The sequence below is a fragment of the Fibroporia radiculosa genome (genome assembly GCF_000313525.1).
Source record: "Fibroporia radiculosa TFFH 294 genomic supercontigs, scaffold3327, whole genome shotgun sequence".
NCBI lineage: Eukaryota > Fungi > Basidiomycota > Agaricomycetes > Polyporales > Fibroporiaceae > Fibroporia > Fibroporia radiculosa.
In genome coordinates, this window is record NW_012133383.1 from 1 (window position 1) to 17,105 (window position 17,105).

General features: G+C 51.9%; 8 protein-coding genes across 8 annotated transcripts; 3 read left to right on the forward strand and 5 right to left on the reverse strand.

The window, feature by feature from the left end:
- Positions 1-175: 175 nt before the first annotated feature.
- On the reverse strand, positions 176-465 carry FIBRA_04649 (uncharacterized protein; the record flags this gene model as incomplete). The annotated part of the gene is made up of 2 exons (XM_012326439.1): positions 176-357; positions 417-465. The coding sequence occupies 2 exons, from the start codon at positions 463-465 to the stop codon at positions 176-178; spliced, it is 231 nt and encodes a 76-aa protein (XP_012181829.1).
- A 402-nt stretch (positions 466-867) lies between these two features.
- Positions 868-5,918, reverse strand: FIBRA_04650 (uncharacterized protein; the record flags this gene model as incomplete). Its single annotated transcript, XM_012326440.1, has 8 exons — positions 868-1,253; positions 1,330-1,713; positions 1,769-1,906; positions 1,956-2,168; positions 2,224-3,193; positions 3,259-3,525; positions 3,866-5,310; positions 5,360-5,918. 8 exons carry the CDS (start codon positions 5,916-5,918, stop codon positions 868-870), a joined length of 4,362 nt encoding a protein of 1,453 aa, XP_012181830.1.
- A 957-nt stretch (positions 5,919-6,875) lies between these two features.
- FIBRA_04651 (uncharacterized protein) lies at positions 6,876-8,189 on the reverse strand (the record flags this gene model as incomplete). The annotated part of the gene is made up of 1 exon (XM_012326441.1): positions 6,876-8,189. The coding sequence occupies one exon, from the start codon at positions 8,187-8,189 to the stop codon at positions 6,876-6,878; it is 1,314 nt and encodes a 437-aa protein (XP_012181831.1).
- Positions 8,190-9,050: 861 nt separating this feature from the next.
- FIBRA_04652 (uncharacterized protein) lies at positions 9,051-10,663 on the forward strand (the record flags this gene model as incomplete). The annotated part of the gene is made up of 7 exons (XM_012326442.1): positions 9,051-9,232; positions 9,291-9,337; positions 9,391-9,615; positions 9,770-9,834; positions 9,894-10,115; positions 10,170-10,373; positions 10,430-10,663. 7 exons carry the CDS (start codon positions 9,051-9,053, stop codon positions 10,661-10,663), a joined length of 1,179 nt encoding a protein of 392 aa, XP_012181832.1.
- A 647-nt stretch (positions 10,664-11,310) lies between these two features.
- Positions 11,311-13,158, reverse strand: FIBRA_04653 (uncharacterized protein; the record flags this gene model as incomplete). Its single annotated transcript, XM_012326443.1, has 9 exons — positions 11,311-11,590; positions 11,645-11,778; positions 11,849-11,989; positions 12,128-12,464; positions 12,515-12,620; positions 12,672-12,768; positions 12,822-12,944; positions 13,001-13,078; positions 13,132-13,158. 9 exons carry the CDS (start codon positions 13,156-13,158, stop codon positions 11,311-11,313), a joined length of 1,323 nt encoding a protein of 440 aa, XP_012181833.1.
- Positions 13,159-13,549: 391 nt separating this feature from the next.
- FIBRA_04654 (uncharacterized protein) lies at positions 13,550-14,286 on the forward strand (the record flags this gene model as incomplete). Its single annotated transcript, XM_012326444.1, has 3 exons — positions 13,550-13,673; positions 13,729-13,931; positions 14,002-14,286. The coding sequence occupies 3 exons, from the start codon at positions 13,550-13,552 to the stop codon at positions 14,284-14,286; spliced, it is 612 nt and encodes a 203-aa protein (XP_012181834.1).
- A 209-nt stretch (positions 14,287-14,495) lies between these two features.
- Positions 14,496-15,119, reverse strand: FIBRA_04655 (uncharacterized protein; the record flags this gene model as incomplete). Its single annotated transcript, XM_012326445.1, has 4 exons — positions 14,496-14,545; positions 14,607-14,637; positions 14,693-14,992; positions 15,048-15,119. 4 exons carry the CDS (start codon positions 15,117-15,119, stop codon positions 14,496-14,498), a joined length of 453 nt encoding a protein of 150 aa, XP_012181835.1.
- Positions 15,120-15,872: 753 nt separating this feature from the next.
- FIBRA_04656 (uncharacterized protein) lies at positions 15,873-16,953 on the forward strand (the record flags this gene model as incomplete). Its single annotated transcript, XM_012326446.1, has 5 exons — positions 15,873-15,995; positions 16,063-16,175; positions 16,237-16,603; positions 16,666-16,816; positions 16,874-16,953. 5 exons carry the CDS (start codon positions 15,873-15,875, stop codon positions 16,951-16,953), a joined length of 834 nt encoding a protein of 277 aa, XP_012181836.1.
- Positions 16,954-17,105: the final 152 nt, after the last annotated feature.

Consider the following 17,105-nt stretch of genomic DNA (forward strand, 5'->3'; position numbering starts at 1 on the left):
GGGGGGGTTGGGCGGTCAGCGCGCGGGACGGCGGCGGCGGGGGGCGGGGCACGCACCGAGCGACGAGCCGTCGAAGAACATCGCGGTTTCGTCCCACTTGTGCAGCTTGCCGATGATCCCGAAGATGCCCACGCCCATGACGGCGTGCATCAGTGCCTGGGGGTCGTCGCCCGGGTTAGTGCTCGCACGGGGTGTCAGACGAGAAGAGGGGAGAAAGAGGGCTGCGAGGACGTGCCTTGATCGCGGCGGGCGAGTGGTAGAACGTCGTGTAGAACGCGAGACCATCGTTGATGATGTCCTCCGTGAGCGGCGCGAAAAGGATTTTGTAGTCGACGGAGAAGCAGAGGAACAGCACGCCTGGCCGCGGTCAGCACAGCGGCGGCGACGACGGCGAGGGGGGAGCGGCGCAGACTCACCGAGGAAGAAAGAGACCGAGGCGAGGACGGCAGCCTGTCTGTACCCCATCGAATATTCTGTCTGTCTGCGTGGACGATGTCGTGGGTGTGCGGCAGAACGTTGAGCGCTGGGCGCTGAGCGGCGACCGCGTCACGTCCCTCCGCGCCAATCTAACCCGCGCGCTCCCGCCCGTTGACGAGCTCGCAAAGCCCACCGCAAATTGAATACATTACTGCACGGGTATAGACAATGGCACCAGAAATTCATATATGGTATCTACTACTCGCTACTCTACTATGCTAGCCGTAAATGCGATGGATATACACATATGCCCGCAGCCCCAACATGTACAACACGACTGCCATAAATACCTGCACCTACGCGATGAGAAACACAGACCCTTCTGTCCGAATCCGAGCCGCATGCTGCCCCCGACGTGCGAGTCCACGCTGTACATATTTTGGGCGCGCCCTACTTCGGCGTCGCCAGCGGAGAAGACACGACGGGCGAAGGAGCTCCGTTCACGCCCATCCGCGGACTCGGCCTAGGCGACACCGGCAGGCCCACGATCCCACTCCGTCTGTGGCTCTCCTTGTCCGTCACAGCGACGCTCAGGCCCCGCGTCGCCGCGTGTTGTGCCGCGCGCGAGCGTGACGTCGCCGCCGTCGGCGACAGCCCCCCCTCCGCTTCCGGCGACTGCAATCCCTCCCCGTGGCTCACGCCCGGCAGGAGGTGCGCAGAGCTCGACGCCGCCGAGGATCCCACGACGTCCGACTCGTTCTCAGTCACGTCGTCTTCCGTGCTTCCTTCGATGACGGACGCTTCCTCCCCGTCGTCTGAGGGGCCATCTTCCGCGGCTGGGGGCGCAAAAGGGTGCGGTCAGGTCAGCGGCCAGACGCGACCAGGCGCAGACGACGACAAAAGAAGGCGCACCTGGTAAGGTTCTACCCGACAGCCCCAAGAGCTGGTCCGCGGCGGCATCTGTGTACCGCCTGCTGTTCCGACGATCAATGCTCGCGCCCCCCTCCTGCTCCTCCTCGTCGTCCGCGGCGCTCGTCTCGCCTTCCTCCAACGTGCCATCGACGTTGAACACACGTTTGAACTCCCCCAGCATCAGACTGAAAACCCCCGCGGGGATCCCCAGCGTCGGGCTGAACACAATACCAACGTTCCTCATCGTCATCTTGTTCACGTTCGCGTTCTGGACGATCAGTATGAGGTGCGCAGTGAGCGCGCGAAGCAGGCTATAGTTGGCGATGGGCAATGACGCGATGAGATGGGAGAGTTCCCTTATCCGCTCCTGCGGATCGACGAAGTCTGTGCAGAACATGAGCGGCCGCAGATGACATACATTCATATGTTCGTGACGTACCAATCACAGAGAGGAAACGGAGGTGCAGGTCACGGGTCAATATACTCGCTGGTAGCTCCCGCAGGAACGTTTTCAGCAGACCAGCTATAGCGTGCGGATCCCAGTATTCGTCAGAACTTAGTAGATCAACGTCGCCCTCTGCGACATCGTCAGCAATGGGGTATCTGATAACATAACTCTGACTAACCTGTATTGAACCGGTCCTTGAGACTCTTGATGACCGCAGAGCTACCGCTCAGCCGGTAGATGCCTTCTTCCTGCTCCGCCTTCTTGATCTCCAGATACTGTATACACCGGAAAACAATAGCAGGCAGACTCGCAATCTGCGCGACATCGAGCGACTCGTCCAAACTGACACCGAACACCGCTCGCGGAATCATCGCGGGCGTGTTGGGTTTGTCTGCAACATCACATAAACTCAACGCCTCACGTAAACGAAGACGTTGCAAACTCACCATGCCGTCCAAAGCCCCAGAACGTGCGTGACTTGGCCTTTTCCCTCCTGTCACTGCTCGCAGTGGACGCTTCTGAAGGCGCATCCTTGCCGCCGAATTTGTAGCCAGCGGGTATTGGCGTACCGTTCATTGGGGCTGAGATTTTGACCTTCCCATGGGCATCCACACGAGGCGTACTAGCCGCAGCGTCCTTTTCAGGAGACGGTGTCCGCTCTGGAATCGTCGCCTTCAGAGGGTTGACGGACATACGTCGAACCTTCTTTCGGGGTTGATCAGGGGAATGAACCACCGCCTTACCAAACGCCGCCCTTGGATCTACCAAGTCAGGATAGTGTCCAAGCTCAGAGTTGGCTCGCTGAGATACAGAATTCAAGACATCCACGTCTTCGGCTCCCAGCGGCGATGCCGTCGGTAATGAGTTGGATATTGGCCCTTCTAGAGATATATAATCAATGGGCGATGGGGCGACCGATCCTGGACCGACTACATCATCTTGCGAAGTGACGGGGTACAGCTTCCCATTGCTCACGTCGGTAGTGATCTTTGCGGGTGTTGTAGCAGGCTTTACGGTATCACGTGTACGGCGAACAGGCGTGCTGAGAACATCGACAGGCTGGTTCGAGCTGGAACTCGAGCTCGAACGCGGTTGAGCAGCAGAACTCTGGGATGTGTTACTGCTCGAAACGACAGTATGCATCCCGTTCTGCTGGATAACGGCGACTTGGTCTTCGCTGTAAGTGCCAGTCACATAACGCACGAGCTCCTCAACCCAGTTATCGCGCTCTTGGTCGCTGTCAGCGCAGAGAACGTGTCGGGAACTAGAGCCCCCTGGCCCCCGCTTAGCTTCGATGATGAGAAAGGCATGGCGATACTCATTGTCTTCGTCCGATTCCCGCCTATCGGGTGCCCGCTGCTGGCGGCCGATTTGGGCACCGGTGATCGTGATGGAACCTAAGTGCGCGCCCCCACGCTACGTCATCAAAGAAGCAGCACATTAGCATAGACACGATAGCGCAACACATTAGCCAGGCACACGTGCACAGGCGAGGACATAGAGAGGCAGAGGAACGTTCTGCTTACACTTTCGTAGTATTCCAAGGAAGGTCCCTGCAGTACAAAGTACCTCGACTTCCAACCACCAAAGTTCTTGCCTCTCTTTGTCAGATAACCTTCCTTGTAGCCTGCCTGCGACACGGGTTTTTGGGTCTCGCGGACGATATCAGATGTGAAAAACGCAATGATTTCGTCTTTGTTCTTGACAGGCAGGGCGATCAAAGACCGTAAGTATTGCTCGAGGGCATTCTGAAACACAACCAACCCGTCAGATATCACAAGTGACAATGAAGTTACGGAGCAGCGCCGAAGAGGATTCGCAACATAAATTGCAACAGATTTTTCATCATGACGATAAGGAAAGAAGGTTTGCGCTAATGGAAGATGCCTAAGAAGATGGCAGACCTCTGGTGTGTGAAATGAATCAAACCACATTGGACAGCCAATACAAACACACGTGAAGGAGTTGCAGATGGATCAGCACAGTTGTGAAGGACAAGAATCGTCGAGTGACAAGTGAGAAGAACAGTTAAGCGAGAAATGCAGCAGTGACAACGGAAAATTTAGACCCTGACAAATCCAGACGCACCTTCCGCTGGTCCACCTTCGCTGGAGCGTGGTCCCGCCACATCCTTCCCTCGGGCAGTGTTACCATCTTCTTGATGACGCTCTTCCCCACTCGCGCGCGTACCCGTGCGTCAAGACCCAATACATCACTATACATCTTCTCCACTTTCCATGGGTCCTTACCTCTACCTGGACTGACAGATATGACGAAAGATAGTACCTCTTTACCCCGGTCATTTGGTCGAATCGTCGAGTTGACCACATGGATGTCCGTCGAAGGCAAGTCGGATGCGAGCAAGGGGAGTGCGCGGAACGTCATGTGCGGTTCTCCAGATACGAGTGGGAACGGGGAGACCGGTGTGCTAGGCTGTGGAGGCAGCGCAGACAATTGCGATTGGCCAGGAGCGGTCGCATACCCAATGGTCGAAGGTGGTAGTGGAAAATCTTCGACAGCAGCACCCTTGCTCCCATCGTGACTTCTCCGCATCTCTATGTCGTCCACGCCGTTGTCCATGCCATCATCGGTATCGTCAACACCCGACTTGCGCCTGCCATCACGGCTAGAGTACACACTGTCCCCATCTTCCATGTCTAAAAACGGGGCACCCTCATCGCCTGTCGACTTGCCTCCAGACCGCCCATCGTTGGTGCTTGCGGCCGAAGGTGTACCCGATTGGCTTCGCATAGACTCTGTAGCTTCAATAATTTGGGACATCTGATTCTTGACTGGTGAATTTTGGCCTGAAACGTAAGGAAACCCATTTGCGCTAATACTCGGACTGGAAATGGGTGAATCGCCCAGGTTCGCGTAGTATCGCTTCGCCTCTTCAGGCAGAGATATACGCGACTCACGAGATAGCGCAAAGGGTCCTCGCGCAGAGTCGCCGTTTACGAGTGGACTGAGGGAATTGGAGGACGATGATGGTTTCTCCGGCGACGGCTGGCGAGGTTGCAATGATAATGGTATCTGTGGTTGTAGACGCGGGGTACGCGCGGGAGATTCGTCCCGCGGTAGGACATTTTGCGAAGGGGTGTGAGGTGCCATTGTTGTCTGTATAATAGGTCGAATAGCTTCAAGAGATGGACGAGGTCCCGGTTGCCAGTGACCTAATACAGGATCACCGGGCTCAGCGTTGAGTGGAACGGTACGCTGAGTAGTTGCAGAAGACGGAGGTGGTAAATCAAGAGACGGGCGGACGGAAACAGAGAAGGTCTCTCGTGTGGGGCTAGTTGTTATGGTGCTAGCGGAGTGACCCTCGGCAATCCCGTCTTGAGGGGATGAGGTTACGGAATCAGAAGATGACAATGGTTGAGCTGAAAGAGGTGATGGTGCAAGTGAGGAAGAACGGGAGTTGGACGCGGGTATATTCAAGGTCGTTTGCGAGCTATATTGTTCACGTAATGTAGGCTGCGAGCGTGATACATGGTCTTGCGAGTGAGAGTGGTGCAAGTGCTGGCCACGAGCAGCTGTCAACGGCAAATCAGTACCAGGTAGACGGCCAGCAGATAGACAAACCTGAATCATCTGAGTTCGTGCGCACCATGTGAGTCCTTGGCTCAGGCGCGTTGGACGTACTGCTCTCGCTGCTCCTCAAGTGCGTATGTGATGCTGTTGACCGGAGACCGCCCTTACCGTCCCGCTTGTCTTTTTCTCGATATGCACGCAAAAGTGTGTCTGTGTTCTCGCCCACCTCCTGCAGCCTACTTCGATACGCGTCGCGCTCACCACGTACACGCTCCAGCTCTTTCATAAGTTGGCCGTAACCAGACCGCTGCTTCTCGATGAGCTTCCACAGCTGAGCATTCTGCGTCGACAGATTATTTCGTTCAGCAACCGCAGCTTCAAGTGCGGCGAGAGTAGAATCCGAGACATGAGCGTGGGCTGCGAGGAACCCTTCGACCGTGGCGGATTGAGAGCTTGAAGAGGCTTGATTGGCGACAGAGAAGGAAGCCACAGTGCGAATGGTCGCCGGTGATGAAGAATGGTCTGAACGATTGCTCTGGTGACGTTCACGAGAGGACGAACGAATGACCGCAGGAGCTGATGTCCCTGTCGAGGCGTTCGGCATCGCCATGGAAGGAGCACGGTTGTGGAAAAGTAAGGACAGTTGAACAGGAAATGTTCAACGGTCGTCTGATCTCCTCCAGATCGGGCGACACGGGATCCTGGGCGCCGCCGGCAAGGTAAGTCACAATGTATGGCCCGAAAGTGGTGTGGAGGGCAACTCTTGAGATCGAGGTCAGCCCGAGTGGAGGTCGAGTCGAGAGCGAGGGAGAGTCAAAACGCAGGATCAGAGAGATTCGAAGCAAGGCCCAAACACCTGCAAGCCCGACGGTCGCCAGGTTCTGTCCCCCGCCCGCTAAACAGCGCTGGCGTCAAACTCGGTGCTATACTCGTTTAGCCTCGACCGTAAGCCACAACCTCAGGCTGCAGTTGGATTTCTGGCGACACTCCTCGGTCGACCTCACACCCAACCCGCCATTCTCGAATTGTGTTTCGTCTGCTCATGTAAACGACGATCGTCGTGCTCAGAGCTACGATGAGCTGTAGCTACCTAAGTCTGCCAAGTGGTTTCACTCGTGATATTGGCGGCTCGAGTACGTACACGGTTGCACCGCATCCTCGACGCTGGAGGCGAGTGTTGTTGTAACTATCCTCGACCTCTCTTTGATCGTCCGAAGCTAGCTAACAGGTATGCTACCGGGTCCTTTTTTGCTTCAGTGTGTTGATCTTCTCCATCACATTGCAACCAGTATCGAGACTGTACACCGCATACAATAGCGTGTTACACGTCGCCACACGCAATTCTCTCGGAACCTCGCAGATAAGCCACTCATGTGCGATCTTTGCAGGGTGCATGACACGTTTATCATCCCCACTCATTCGCTCCCCATCTCCGCTATGCACCGACTACACTGACAATCAAAGAACCACCCTTCCCGCAATTCATCCTGCCGTTCTTTCCATCCCATTGTCTCAACATGCCCATAACTAATACACAATTCTCCGCCAGCCGTTACAGCATCTGTTGTCACAAATCGCAATGCGCGTCCGTCACGCACCTTGCTAACGTTGGGCAAACAATCTGCAAATAGAAGGTGTGGTCAGTGTCCCTGTTCTGCTCCCACATTAGTGCAGTCTCGAAACCCCGTCGCGGCGCCCGACCACACTTGACAAGCTTCTGGAACTCACGATGGTTGAAGAACGAGAGCTTGGGATACACCGCGAAACCAAGACATTCGCTCTCGTCGGTCAATGGCACCTCCCATATCCCGAAAGAGTTCCCTGGGTCGACGCTCAGTGCTGTACGGACGTTTTCTATAGTGATGACTCTTCCCAAGTCCGGAAGCTGGGCAATGTTCTCCTGCCGAATGCGCAATCCTCCGCTCTTGTGCTCTATTATCCTCGCATTCCCATCTCGCGCCATTTCTTCTCCGCCGTTCCTTATCGTCGGCACAGTCGAACTTTGATTTGTCGCCCGTTCGTCACCAAATCTCCCCTTGAGGACCTGATACACCCTGGTCTGGTTATCCAATAGCTCGGGGTATGCTCCCAAATGCTGAAGCTCATTCGGCTGTAGAGACGCAAAATCGTCCCATGTCGCCTCACCGAACTCTCTCATGTCTTTCCTGTCTTTTGGCGCTTCATCCACGCTATCTGTGCCAACCTTGGTGGCTTTCTGCACCTGCGCATACGTCTGTGACGATTGATGTCGTTCGCGGTGCATATGGACGAGAGCAAGTAATACGTATCTGGCTATATCTGTCTCGAAGTTGTCTAGTTGGATGTCTCTCCATTTCCTGACCTCCTTTGGTGAAGCCTCCTTCTGGCGGATCGCACCCCACATGCGCTCTATCGTTTCTGTAGTAATCTCGATGTCCTTTGGTTGAATTTCGACGTCCCGTACACCCTTGTCCTTCTTTTGGCGCGCATCCTCCAAGGTCTTCAGCAATTGAACCATAAATAAGCCTTCTCTCTCCAACCATTGTTTTTGGCAAAGACCGTCACAGAACCAGAGTCCAGCTCCTACACTCGCCTTTTCTTGTAGTCTTAGCGTTCCCTCCCGGCTGGCCTCTCTACTTTCCGGATAGTCTTCGTCATCCTTCCTCGTTAGGAAACCTCTTCTCCCGCCCTCGTACCTCCAACATTCCGAGCAGACTTCGTTTCTGAACTGCTTCCAGATCGTGTATGTATACGGGGTGGATGCCTCGATCACGATGCCCTGTGCCGGAAGGTCACGGGTGGCGTGGTACGATCGTCCTGCGTATGGATGGTTTTGGATGCGAAGAATTGGCTCTTGTTGTGTTCTGGACGTACAAGGCCCTCTGGCCTGCTCAGGCAACATGGTCGAGTTGCAAGGAACGATGAGGATCGAATCGGAATCTAGATCGCTCCTTCATAAGGGCACGTGATTGGCCGACCGCTTTAGAAATTAGAGCCTAACAGGTAGCAAGAACTTGAAGGAATGATCCGTACGTGCCCATACCTCCTAAGCATGCAAAAACACCAGATCATTTTCGCCTCTACGACGTGATTACTGAGCGTACGTACCCCTGGGTGTATGTGATCGAACTGCCACCCGTCGAGGATACCCGGTGTTCAACATATCAATGTTCAGCTCTATTGTGTAAAGCTGACTTAGAGCAATCGAAGGGCGTTTTCTTAGGCGTCGATTCTGTGGGCAGCGATACAATCACGAAGCATAATGAGCCCGGGGTGGAGGAGGTAGCTTCATACGTATGTTAAATTCCTTGATATAGAAATTTATGCAATGGACAGTAAGCTCTTGACGATGCTATGGGCCTCATCGTGCTGGACCTCTCGATGCATCACATCCAGTCTGGCGGGCCTATTAACTTTTCAGTTCGACTCGCTTGAGGTGTTTTACTTGTACGGACAACATGTTCAAATCTAATGACGGTGACGACCAATGCGACGTATCTGATAAATACAGCAGCCATCCTGTGCAACTTGGGGCTCAGGTTCGCTGGAGTTGCGGTCCCGACCCTCGTCGCCGATTGGTCGGCGACGAGCCTTGGCCGCGGCACACGTGATGCCCGTAATAAACGCGTAGTTTAACGCACTCCTCGCGCCTACTACATCGCCAAATTCAGCAGTGAATCAGCACCCGTACTGCCGCAGCAGCGTTGTCGGCCTACATATAATCGTCATACTCATGCGCTGACGTCTACTTGCCTCCCTCCTCATGTCGAGCACCGAGCAGCATAGACGGGCCCAAAGCATTCAGATCTCGAAATCGGGCGCACTGTCCCAAGATACACCAAAAGCCGGCGGAAGGTCCACAGATGTCCACGTCTCTAAGGCCGTCGCAGGGTCTCTGTTTGACTTCGCTCTCATTTTGAGCTTAGTCCTCGGTGGATGCTGCTCGTGTGTACCTTGTTTTGCAAATGTAGATGCAGAGATGTTGACGGTCAAATCAATCCAGCAACGTGTGGTCTTATGAACACCTTCTCAAATTGGATTCGCATCTAGGTATGCCCATAGTGCGCACGTTGAAGCCTGCATCAAATATTAATAGGACATAGGAACGACACTTACCTTCTCGCAAATGTGTTTCATCACTCTGCATTCCTTGCCGTCATTCCTTCGCTGGGATCAGCAAACATACACACCACGATTACAACGGAGACACATTCCGCTACGTCAGTGGATTGCCCAGGTCCTTGTCCTCACCTCCAGTTCTTTGCTGAACAATTGGGCATATGCTTACCAAGTCCCTCTTACGGTGCAAATTGTATTTCGATCCGCAGGTGTGTCCTAGCTGAGTTCACGATCCGACTGTAACAACCCTTTCGCCGTGCACGGAACCGAGCCACGGATCGCGCGCTGCGCATTTAGGAGTTTATATATGGCTCATCAATTAAGCATTACAATCAATCTAACCTCGCCTGACACAATTTGTAGGTCTGGCTGTATCAATGCTGTTCGGATATCTCTTTTGGAAACGACGATATACTCTACCCCAAATTGTGTGTGCGTCATGCTACCGATCAGAAAGAATGGCTCACTCATGACATCTCCGGGCCAGACTGCTGTCGTCTTCGTGTCTGCCGGGGTGGTCCTCGCAACGCTATCGCGTCCTTCATCCCCGAGTCCCGGATCCTCCGATAGTCCGCCGGACTTTAGCAAGTACACGCTGGGTATCGTAATGATGACTGTCTCTCTGTTTCTTACGGGCATCCTCGGCATGCTTCAGGAGCGTACATACAGCACATATGGTCCCTACTGGAAAGAGGGTGTGTTCTACACTGTAGGTCCTGATGCAGTTGTCTGGTTTGAATTGTCCTTTTGACAATACTCGCAGCACCTTCTCTCACTCCCCATCTTCGTGTTCCTGATACCCGACATCAGGCACGGCTTTCAGAGCCTATCGTCCCATACTGCGCCTGTCGTGCCAACTCCGATCTCCGTTACCTCCCTCCTCACAACATATGCCCCGTATTTCGTGCTGGCGGCTAATCTTATCACGCAACTGATGTGTGTCTCTGCCGTGAACCAATTAACTTCTGTGAGTATCTCGGATTATCTCAGGATCGGCTACTGAAAGTTAATCGAATTTCTCAGCGCGTCTCATCCGTCTCCACGAACCTCGTGCTGACTACGCGCAAAGCAATAAGCCTTTGCTTCAGCGTCTGGTGGTTTGGTAACGGCTGGAACGCCCAGCTCGGCTTAGGTGCAGGGATGGTGTTTGCGGGTTCCCTTTTGTACACGTTGGTCAACTCAGGCTCCAAATCTCACTCCAGCACTGAGTCACCATCAGGTGGTATACCTCAGAAGACAAGAAAGAAGATCGAATAGAGCTCGTAGAACCTTCCACGGCTATACCTACAAGTATACATGTCTGACTGCAGGGTCTCTAGTCTCACTACACGACTTGCGAATGCACATTTACATTGAAATAGAATGGCTTCCTTTATATCCACAAAGTCGTCATTTGATTACTACAAGTGCATGCTATACTGTATGTAAAGTATGATGGGACATGTCAGGTCGAGGGTAATAAGGGTAGACCAGAGCGACGATGAATATGCAACTTTTCAAAGCGGCCTGGGGCATCAACATCGATTAATAATTGAGAGAAAACCACCGTAAAAAGAGAAAAAGGGTAACTTGGGCGTCCTTGTCGCCACCGAGGTGCGAAAGATGTAAACCGATAATGTTGTTACTGGGTACGAACGAACGCTGACTGAGGGAGCGCGGGGGTTACACAAAGGGAGCGGATGTTGACATCGAAATGGCGTGATGGGCATAGTAGGATTCGTGAGCTGCTTGTCCAGGCAAGACAGCAGGCTGTTGACCAAGGTAGGGGATATATACTTGTGCAGATCAATTAAGAAATTCAAGGCCCCAGTGAGACTCGACAATGTTTGGCGCCCGCGAGTAAGGCAGAACAGTGAACCGTTGCAGGATACTAATCACTGCGGCATATGTAAAGCAGAACCACATCATAGATCCTTCTCAGAAGCAAGATGGTTCATGTGTTGACTCATCTGCGAGGGCGAGACAGGCGTAAGAGGAATGTCTGGGAAGTCCTCGTCAGACGATCGAAGCACGTTTTGCTTCAAAGCATATTCCTCGTGTAAACCATCGGGGCCAATGGTCATAGGGGTGACAGGTCGAGAGTATGCGGGTCCGGAAGAAGACGCAGTGACAGTGGAAATGATCTGCTGGTTTTGAGGGTAATAGGACCGACGTTGCATCTTTTTGAAGTCGTAGGAGGTGAACCTACAGATGAGGGAGTAAATGTCCATTTACTAGCTGCAGACAATGAGAACATACTGCTCTTCCATCTGCCGCATTTCGGCACTCAAGTTATTGATATCTTGCACCTTTCGTTGCCTCGCTTTGAGTGGGTTATCTTCGAGGAGCAGCTCTTCCAACTCATGGGAGGCATCAAAGTTGGCCTTCTTAGACTGTTGTAACGAAATGACATCAGGAACATCAGAATCACATAATCAATGGGCTTAAGACAATTGCACGCACATCTGGTATAAACGGCGAAATTTGTGTCTTCTCCTCTAACGTCTCCCAATCAATGGACTGGAACCAAGGATGCCTGCGAAGAGCCTCCATGCCCTCATTTGTCTTCCAGCCCATCCGTTTTGCTGGATCTCGTTCGAGGAACTGACGTTGCCAATCAGATCAGGCACACGTGTAGCCACAGAGGCGGTGTATCACGCGTTGTGTCCAAAAACAAATCCACATCCATCATCAGACAGTGTTGATAGTGTTTTCCAATGATAGCAACGAATTAGAACGCACCATCTTCAGGGCCTGCATGCCCGCCTTACTGCATTTGCTTTCTGCATCTTCCGGAAACCGTAACTGGTCCTTTGCAATGCTATGGGTGAGGTCGCCATTCGTCTTGCCTCTGAACGGTCGTCGACCAAAAATGAGCTCGTATGCACACACGCCTAGAGACCACCAATCAATCGTGTAGGTATACCCGCGCTTCGCAAGGATTTCGGGTGCCATATATGCCATGGAACCTGCCACTCCCGTGAGCAGCCTTCGCTCTTGATAATGCACGGCAATATTGAAATCTGTGAGATGAGCGTGCCCCTGTTCATCCAGTAAAATATTATCTGGCTTGAGATCCCTAGACAAAGCGGTTAGTCAACAGAACGTGATAGCGCGAACGACATCAACCTGTGGATTATACGATGGTCATGAAGATATGCCAAAGCAGAGGACAGTTCGGCAACATAAAATCGCACTGTATCCTCAGAAAGCGAGCCCGATCGGTCTAGATGGACTGAGAACTGATCCTTAGCGGGGGGAAGGTAGACAAAAGCTACAGACGTACACCTCAAATCTCCGCCAAGCATGAGATCTAACACGAAAAAACAATTCTCGTCATCTTGAAAGGCGTAGCGTAGGTTCACGACAAAGGGGTGATCAATCTATGTTGGAAGTTAAAAATAAGGGCAGCCAAGTGGAGAGTAATGATCCGTACCTCCTCTAATAATCGCCTTTCCTGGATAATGTTTGCAACAGCTTTCATCTTGACACATTTCGCCTTATTGATATACTTGAGCGCATAGAGGTCCCGCGTCTGCTTGTGCTGTACGACACGGACCTACGACCCATAATGAATGTTCAAGAAGGCACTCCCAGGCAATCTATATGCCGAACCTTGCCAAATGCACCTTTCCCAACGCAGCGTAGAAGAATGAAATGAAAGAGGTTGACCTCCCCATCAAAATCTATGGGCTGGGGGACCATTCAGCATCCAGGCCAAGCAAAAAGCCGGAGAAATCACGGACCTGAGGTCGACAGCAGAGAGCACCCATGATCGTCGTAAAGCCTCGTCAGAGCAAGATGGGGAGGAGAGCAATGAGAAAGGGAGGAATATTAGAGGAGTAAAGGGGAGAAAGGGAGAACAGCCAGGACTGGAGGAGCCAGGGGTAAAGGACGGGATGTGGGACTTGTGTGGGACGCTCAGCGAGCCGATCAAGCTAGCGAACCGAAAGTAAACCTTCCGATAGTGCCATTTAACCCAAATATGGAATACAAAGGAATATATTAATAATTACGGAGATATCTCCAAGTGCCCCATTCAGCCATCCTCGATTGACTTACTTACTAATGTCGGCGTTTATCTGTCAATCTTCTGAACCGGGCCACTTACCGCTGCCTCCTGTTTCGTCGTTTCATATCCTTGCCTCTCTCTGAGTACGCAAAATGTCGCCTGTAGCTGAAATAATTCGTCCTCTGGTTATATCTGGTCCCTCTGGCGTTGGTAAAAGCACGCTTCTACAACGTCTCTTTACCGAGTACCCAGATAAATTTGGCTTCAGCGTCTCCCGTGAGAGCAGTCTCCATGTCAGAACAGCAGTATGTTCACGCAGTCTCATTGACAGACACGACTCGAGCACCGCGTCCTGGTGAAACGGATGGCAAGCAGTATTACTTCATCACCCGCGACACATTTAAGCAATTGCTCGGGGAGGGCGCATTCATTGAACACGCCGAATTCTCCAACAATTTGTATGGAACCAGCTTCATGACTGTGCGCGAGATATCGCAGATGGGGCGGCGATGTATTCTTGATATTGAGGCGCAGGTGTGTTCAGCCTGCCGCCCTCTTGCCTTCTATGACCGGACGTCCCGAAACATCGTCTACCATATCTCAGGGTGTCCGCCAGGTTAAGAAGACAAATTTGAATCCAGTTTACATGTTCATATCCCCTCCGTCTATAAACACGCTGCGGACCCGACTGCGCTCCCGCGGAACCGAGTCGGAGACATCTGTCGCAAAACGCCTTGCAACAGCGCTGAAAGAAATCGAGTATGCGAAGGAGGGTCCTCACGACTATGTTATAGTGAATGATGATCTGGACAGGGCGTACGAGTTGTTGAAGCGCGTGGCCTTGGGGGAGGACATCTCGAGTGATTCGCTACCTCCATTGAACGACTAGTTCGAAGGATTGTCTATAATTTACAAACAGGAGGGCATTAGATGACTGATACTAAAATGACAAGGGTAGACTGCATGAATGCGAAATCGTCATATTATAAACAAACGACAATAAGCTTGAACTCACTATCTAACCCATGCCGACTTGCGATGAATCGTGCTGATTCGTGACATGAAATAGCATAGCGTGGAGATCTGACTGAAATGCAGCTAGACACGAAATCGCAAATATGCCATCAAAAGTGCGGAACATCCGGTAACTAAAATGGTCATATCAGCGTGCTATACAGACGATCCTGACTGATGCACAAAAATACGCACCGAATCCAACTAGATATTGCAGCGTAGTGGCCTACACACTCCCCTCAGTTAGTCAAACAAAGACAGACTAAGGCCAACCAACTTACCTTCGATGCTTGTATAGATGTTCGAAGAGCAGCGATCTCCTGCTCGATCCGAGTGTCTATCTCCTTGATCTTGAGCTCCTGCTTACTGCTCTCCTCTCGCAGCCGTCCCTTCTCGAGGTTAAGGTCGAGGCGCACACCCGCATGCGTGCGCGTAATTTCCTCTCGCAGACGCTGCTTCAACTTCTCAATATCCGTGACAAGTCGATCATTCTCTGCCTTAATCATCGCGAGCTCATTCTTCTCCATGAGCTGCAACTCGGACTTGAGCTGAGCAAAATCGACTTGCTGCGTGTACTGATGCTAATTTAAAGGAACATCAGATAAATATGAGCGCATTACAGCGAGAAGTGCGTACCTTGTCTTGATCGGCCTTAGTCACCATATTACTCGTCATGTTCCGTATACTTTCGTCAATAACTTCAGCCATAGCGGACATGATACCCTCAGCCTGTGCTCGATTAAGACCTTCACGCTCAAGTCGTTGCACAAAATGGTGGGTATCAAAATGAAAGTCGGATCGATATGGCGTAACTCGGAAAGCACGAGAACGTCGAGTACTTGGAAAAGGGAGCGATGAAGGGGGGATATGGGGCGTTCTACGCCACATGAGCGCGTGTGTGCGTTGCAATGAAGAGATTGTGAAGTGCTTAATAGGTGAGTGGGACATTATCGAGTTCATGGGATATTAAAAAAGAGCTAAGCGCATGCGTTATGTAACGTTGAATAGGACGACTTAAAGTTGCGCTCGGGCCGAGTGTGTGTTATCACGTGGTTTAGACATCATGGGCGTCAACCGTCTCATGGACGAACCAATGAACACACTCTGTCCAGATTTTCGACTTGGACTGGCACTCGAAGTCTCATTGAGACTGACCTCCTCCTCTCCATCTACTTACCATGCAGAGTGACGACGTGATATGGTCCGTTATCAATCAGCAATTTTGCTCATATAAAGTCAAGTTCGTATGTTCAATGCGGCCCTACTATCGATTCACTTGACCGTGCTTGCCCTTAGAACCGCGACCCAGAACTTCTGTCGAAACGAGTATAATGTTACCGGATTTTGCAACAGACAGAGTTGTCCACTCGCAAATTCGCGGTATGCCACAGTGCGCGAAAAAGAGGGTGCGTTCATAAGCTGCGATGGCCTGGGGCGGAGCTTCACAGGTATAATCCTACGATGCACAAACTTTATACAGGGATTTTGTATCTGTACATGAAAACCATAGAGCGTGCCCATTCTCCGGCACATATGTGGGAGCGCATCAAGCTTTCGAACAACTACACAAAAGCTCTCGAGCAGGTATGTACTGATTCGTTCCATTGCAAGAAGAGTTTTATTGTGTTCATTGTTCCCGACATGTAATCAGATTGACTCTGAACTCATACACTGGCCAAATTTTACGATACATAAATGCAAGCAGCGTGTCACGAAAATAACTCAATACCTGATCAAGATGCGGCGTATGCGCCTGCGGCAACAGTGTGTACTGTTCGTTGACAAGCTTTCAAGGTGCTTACCACTGTACATGTACCATGTATAGACCGAAACTCGTCGGCGTCAAGAAGAAACTCGATCGGCGTGACGCTGTGCGAGAACGCAAAGCTCTCTCTGCAGCCCGATTGGAACGCGCAATAGAGGCAGAGCTTTTAGAACGACTTAAGAGCAAAGCCTATGGCGACGCACCCTTGAACGTTAATGAAGAAGTATGGCAGGCAGTGCTTGATCGCGAAAAAGGGAAGGGCAAAGAAAGAGCGGAGGGAGTGGAGGACGACGAAGTGGAACTGGTGGATGACGAAACGGATGAGGACGAAGAAGAGTTAGGGGAGAATGATGAGTGGGGAGAGAGAGAGTTTGTCAGTGACTTGAGTGGGGGGGAGGATGAGCTCAGTGATTTCGAGGATGTAGAGGTACGTGTTCACATATTCTCATTTGGGCCTTGCAAGCTGATGAATCATGTCCATATTCCTAGTCGGATGAAGAAGGGGATGACAGTGATGAGGATGATGGAGACACAGATGAACATGACGAGGGAACACGAAAATCGATCTTGGGCAAGAGGAGAGCAGCATCGAGCAAAGCGCGGAAGCCCCCACGAACAGCACCCGAAAAGAAAGCTCGACGTAAGTTTTGCGATGCAATCTGTGACTCGACGAAATTGATTGAGATGAGATTTATAGGCGGACCGAGAGTCGAGGTTGAGTATGAGCACGAGATGGAAACTGTGCCTCTTACGAAGGAGGCAGTAGCAAGTTGGTAACTACCCTTCCCCTGATACTCGTATTGCACGTATCTACGTCCCATGTGCTTGCACTGTCCTGACGTGCTCTATCATGTATTCGCCCGCCCAAATATTCAATCCATTAAACCAATATTACTTTGAACGACACAACGGGAGAAGTATAGTGCCAC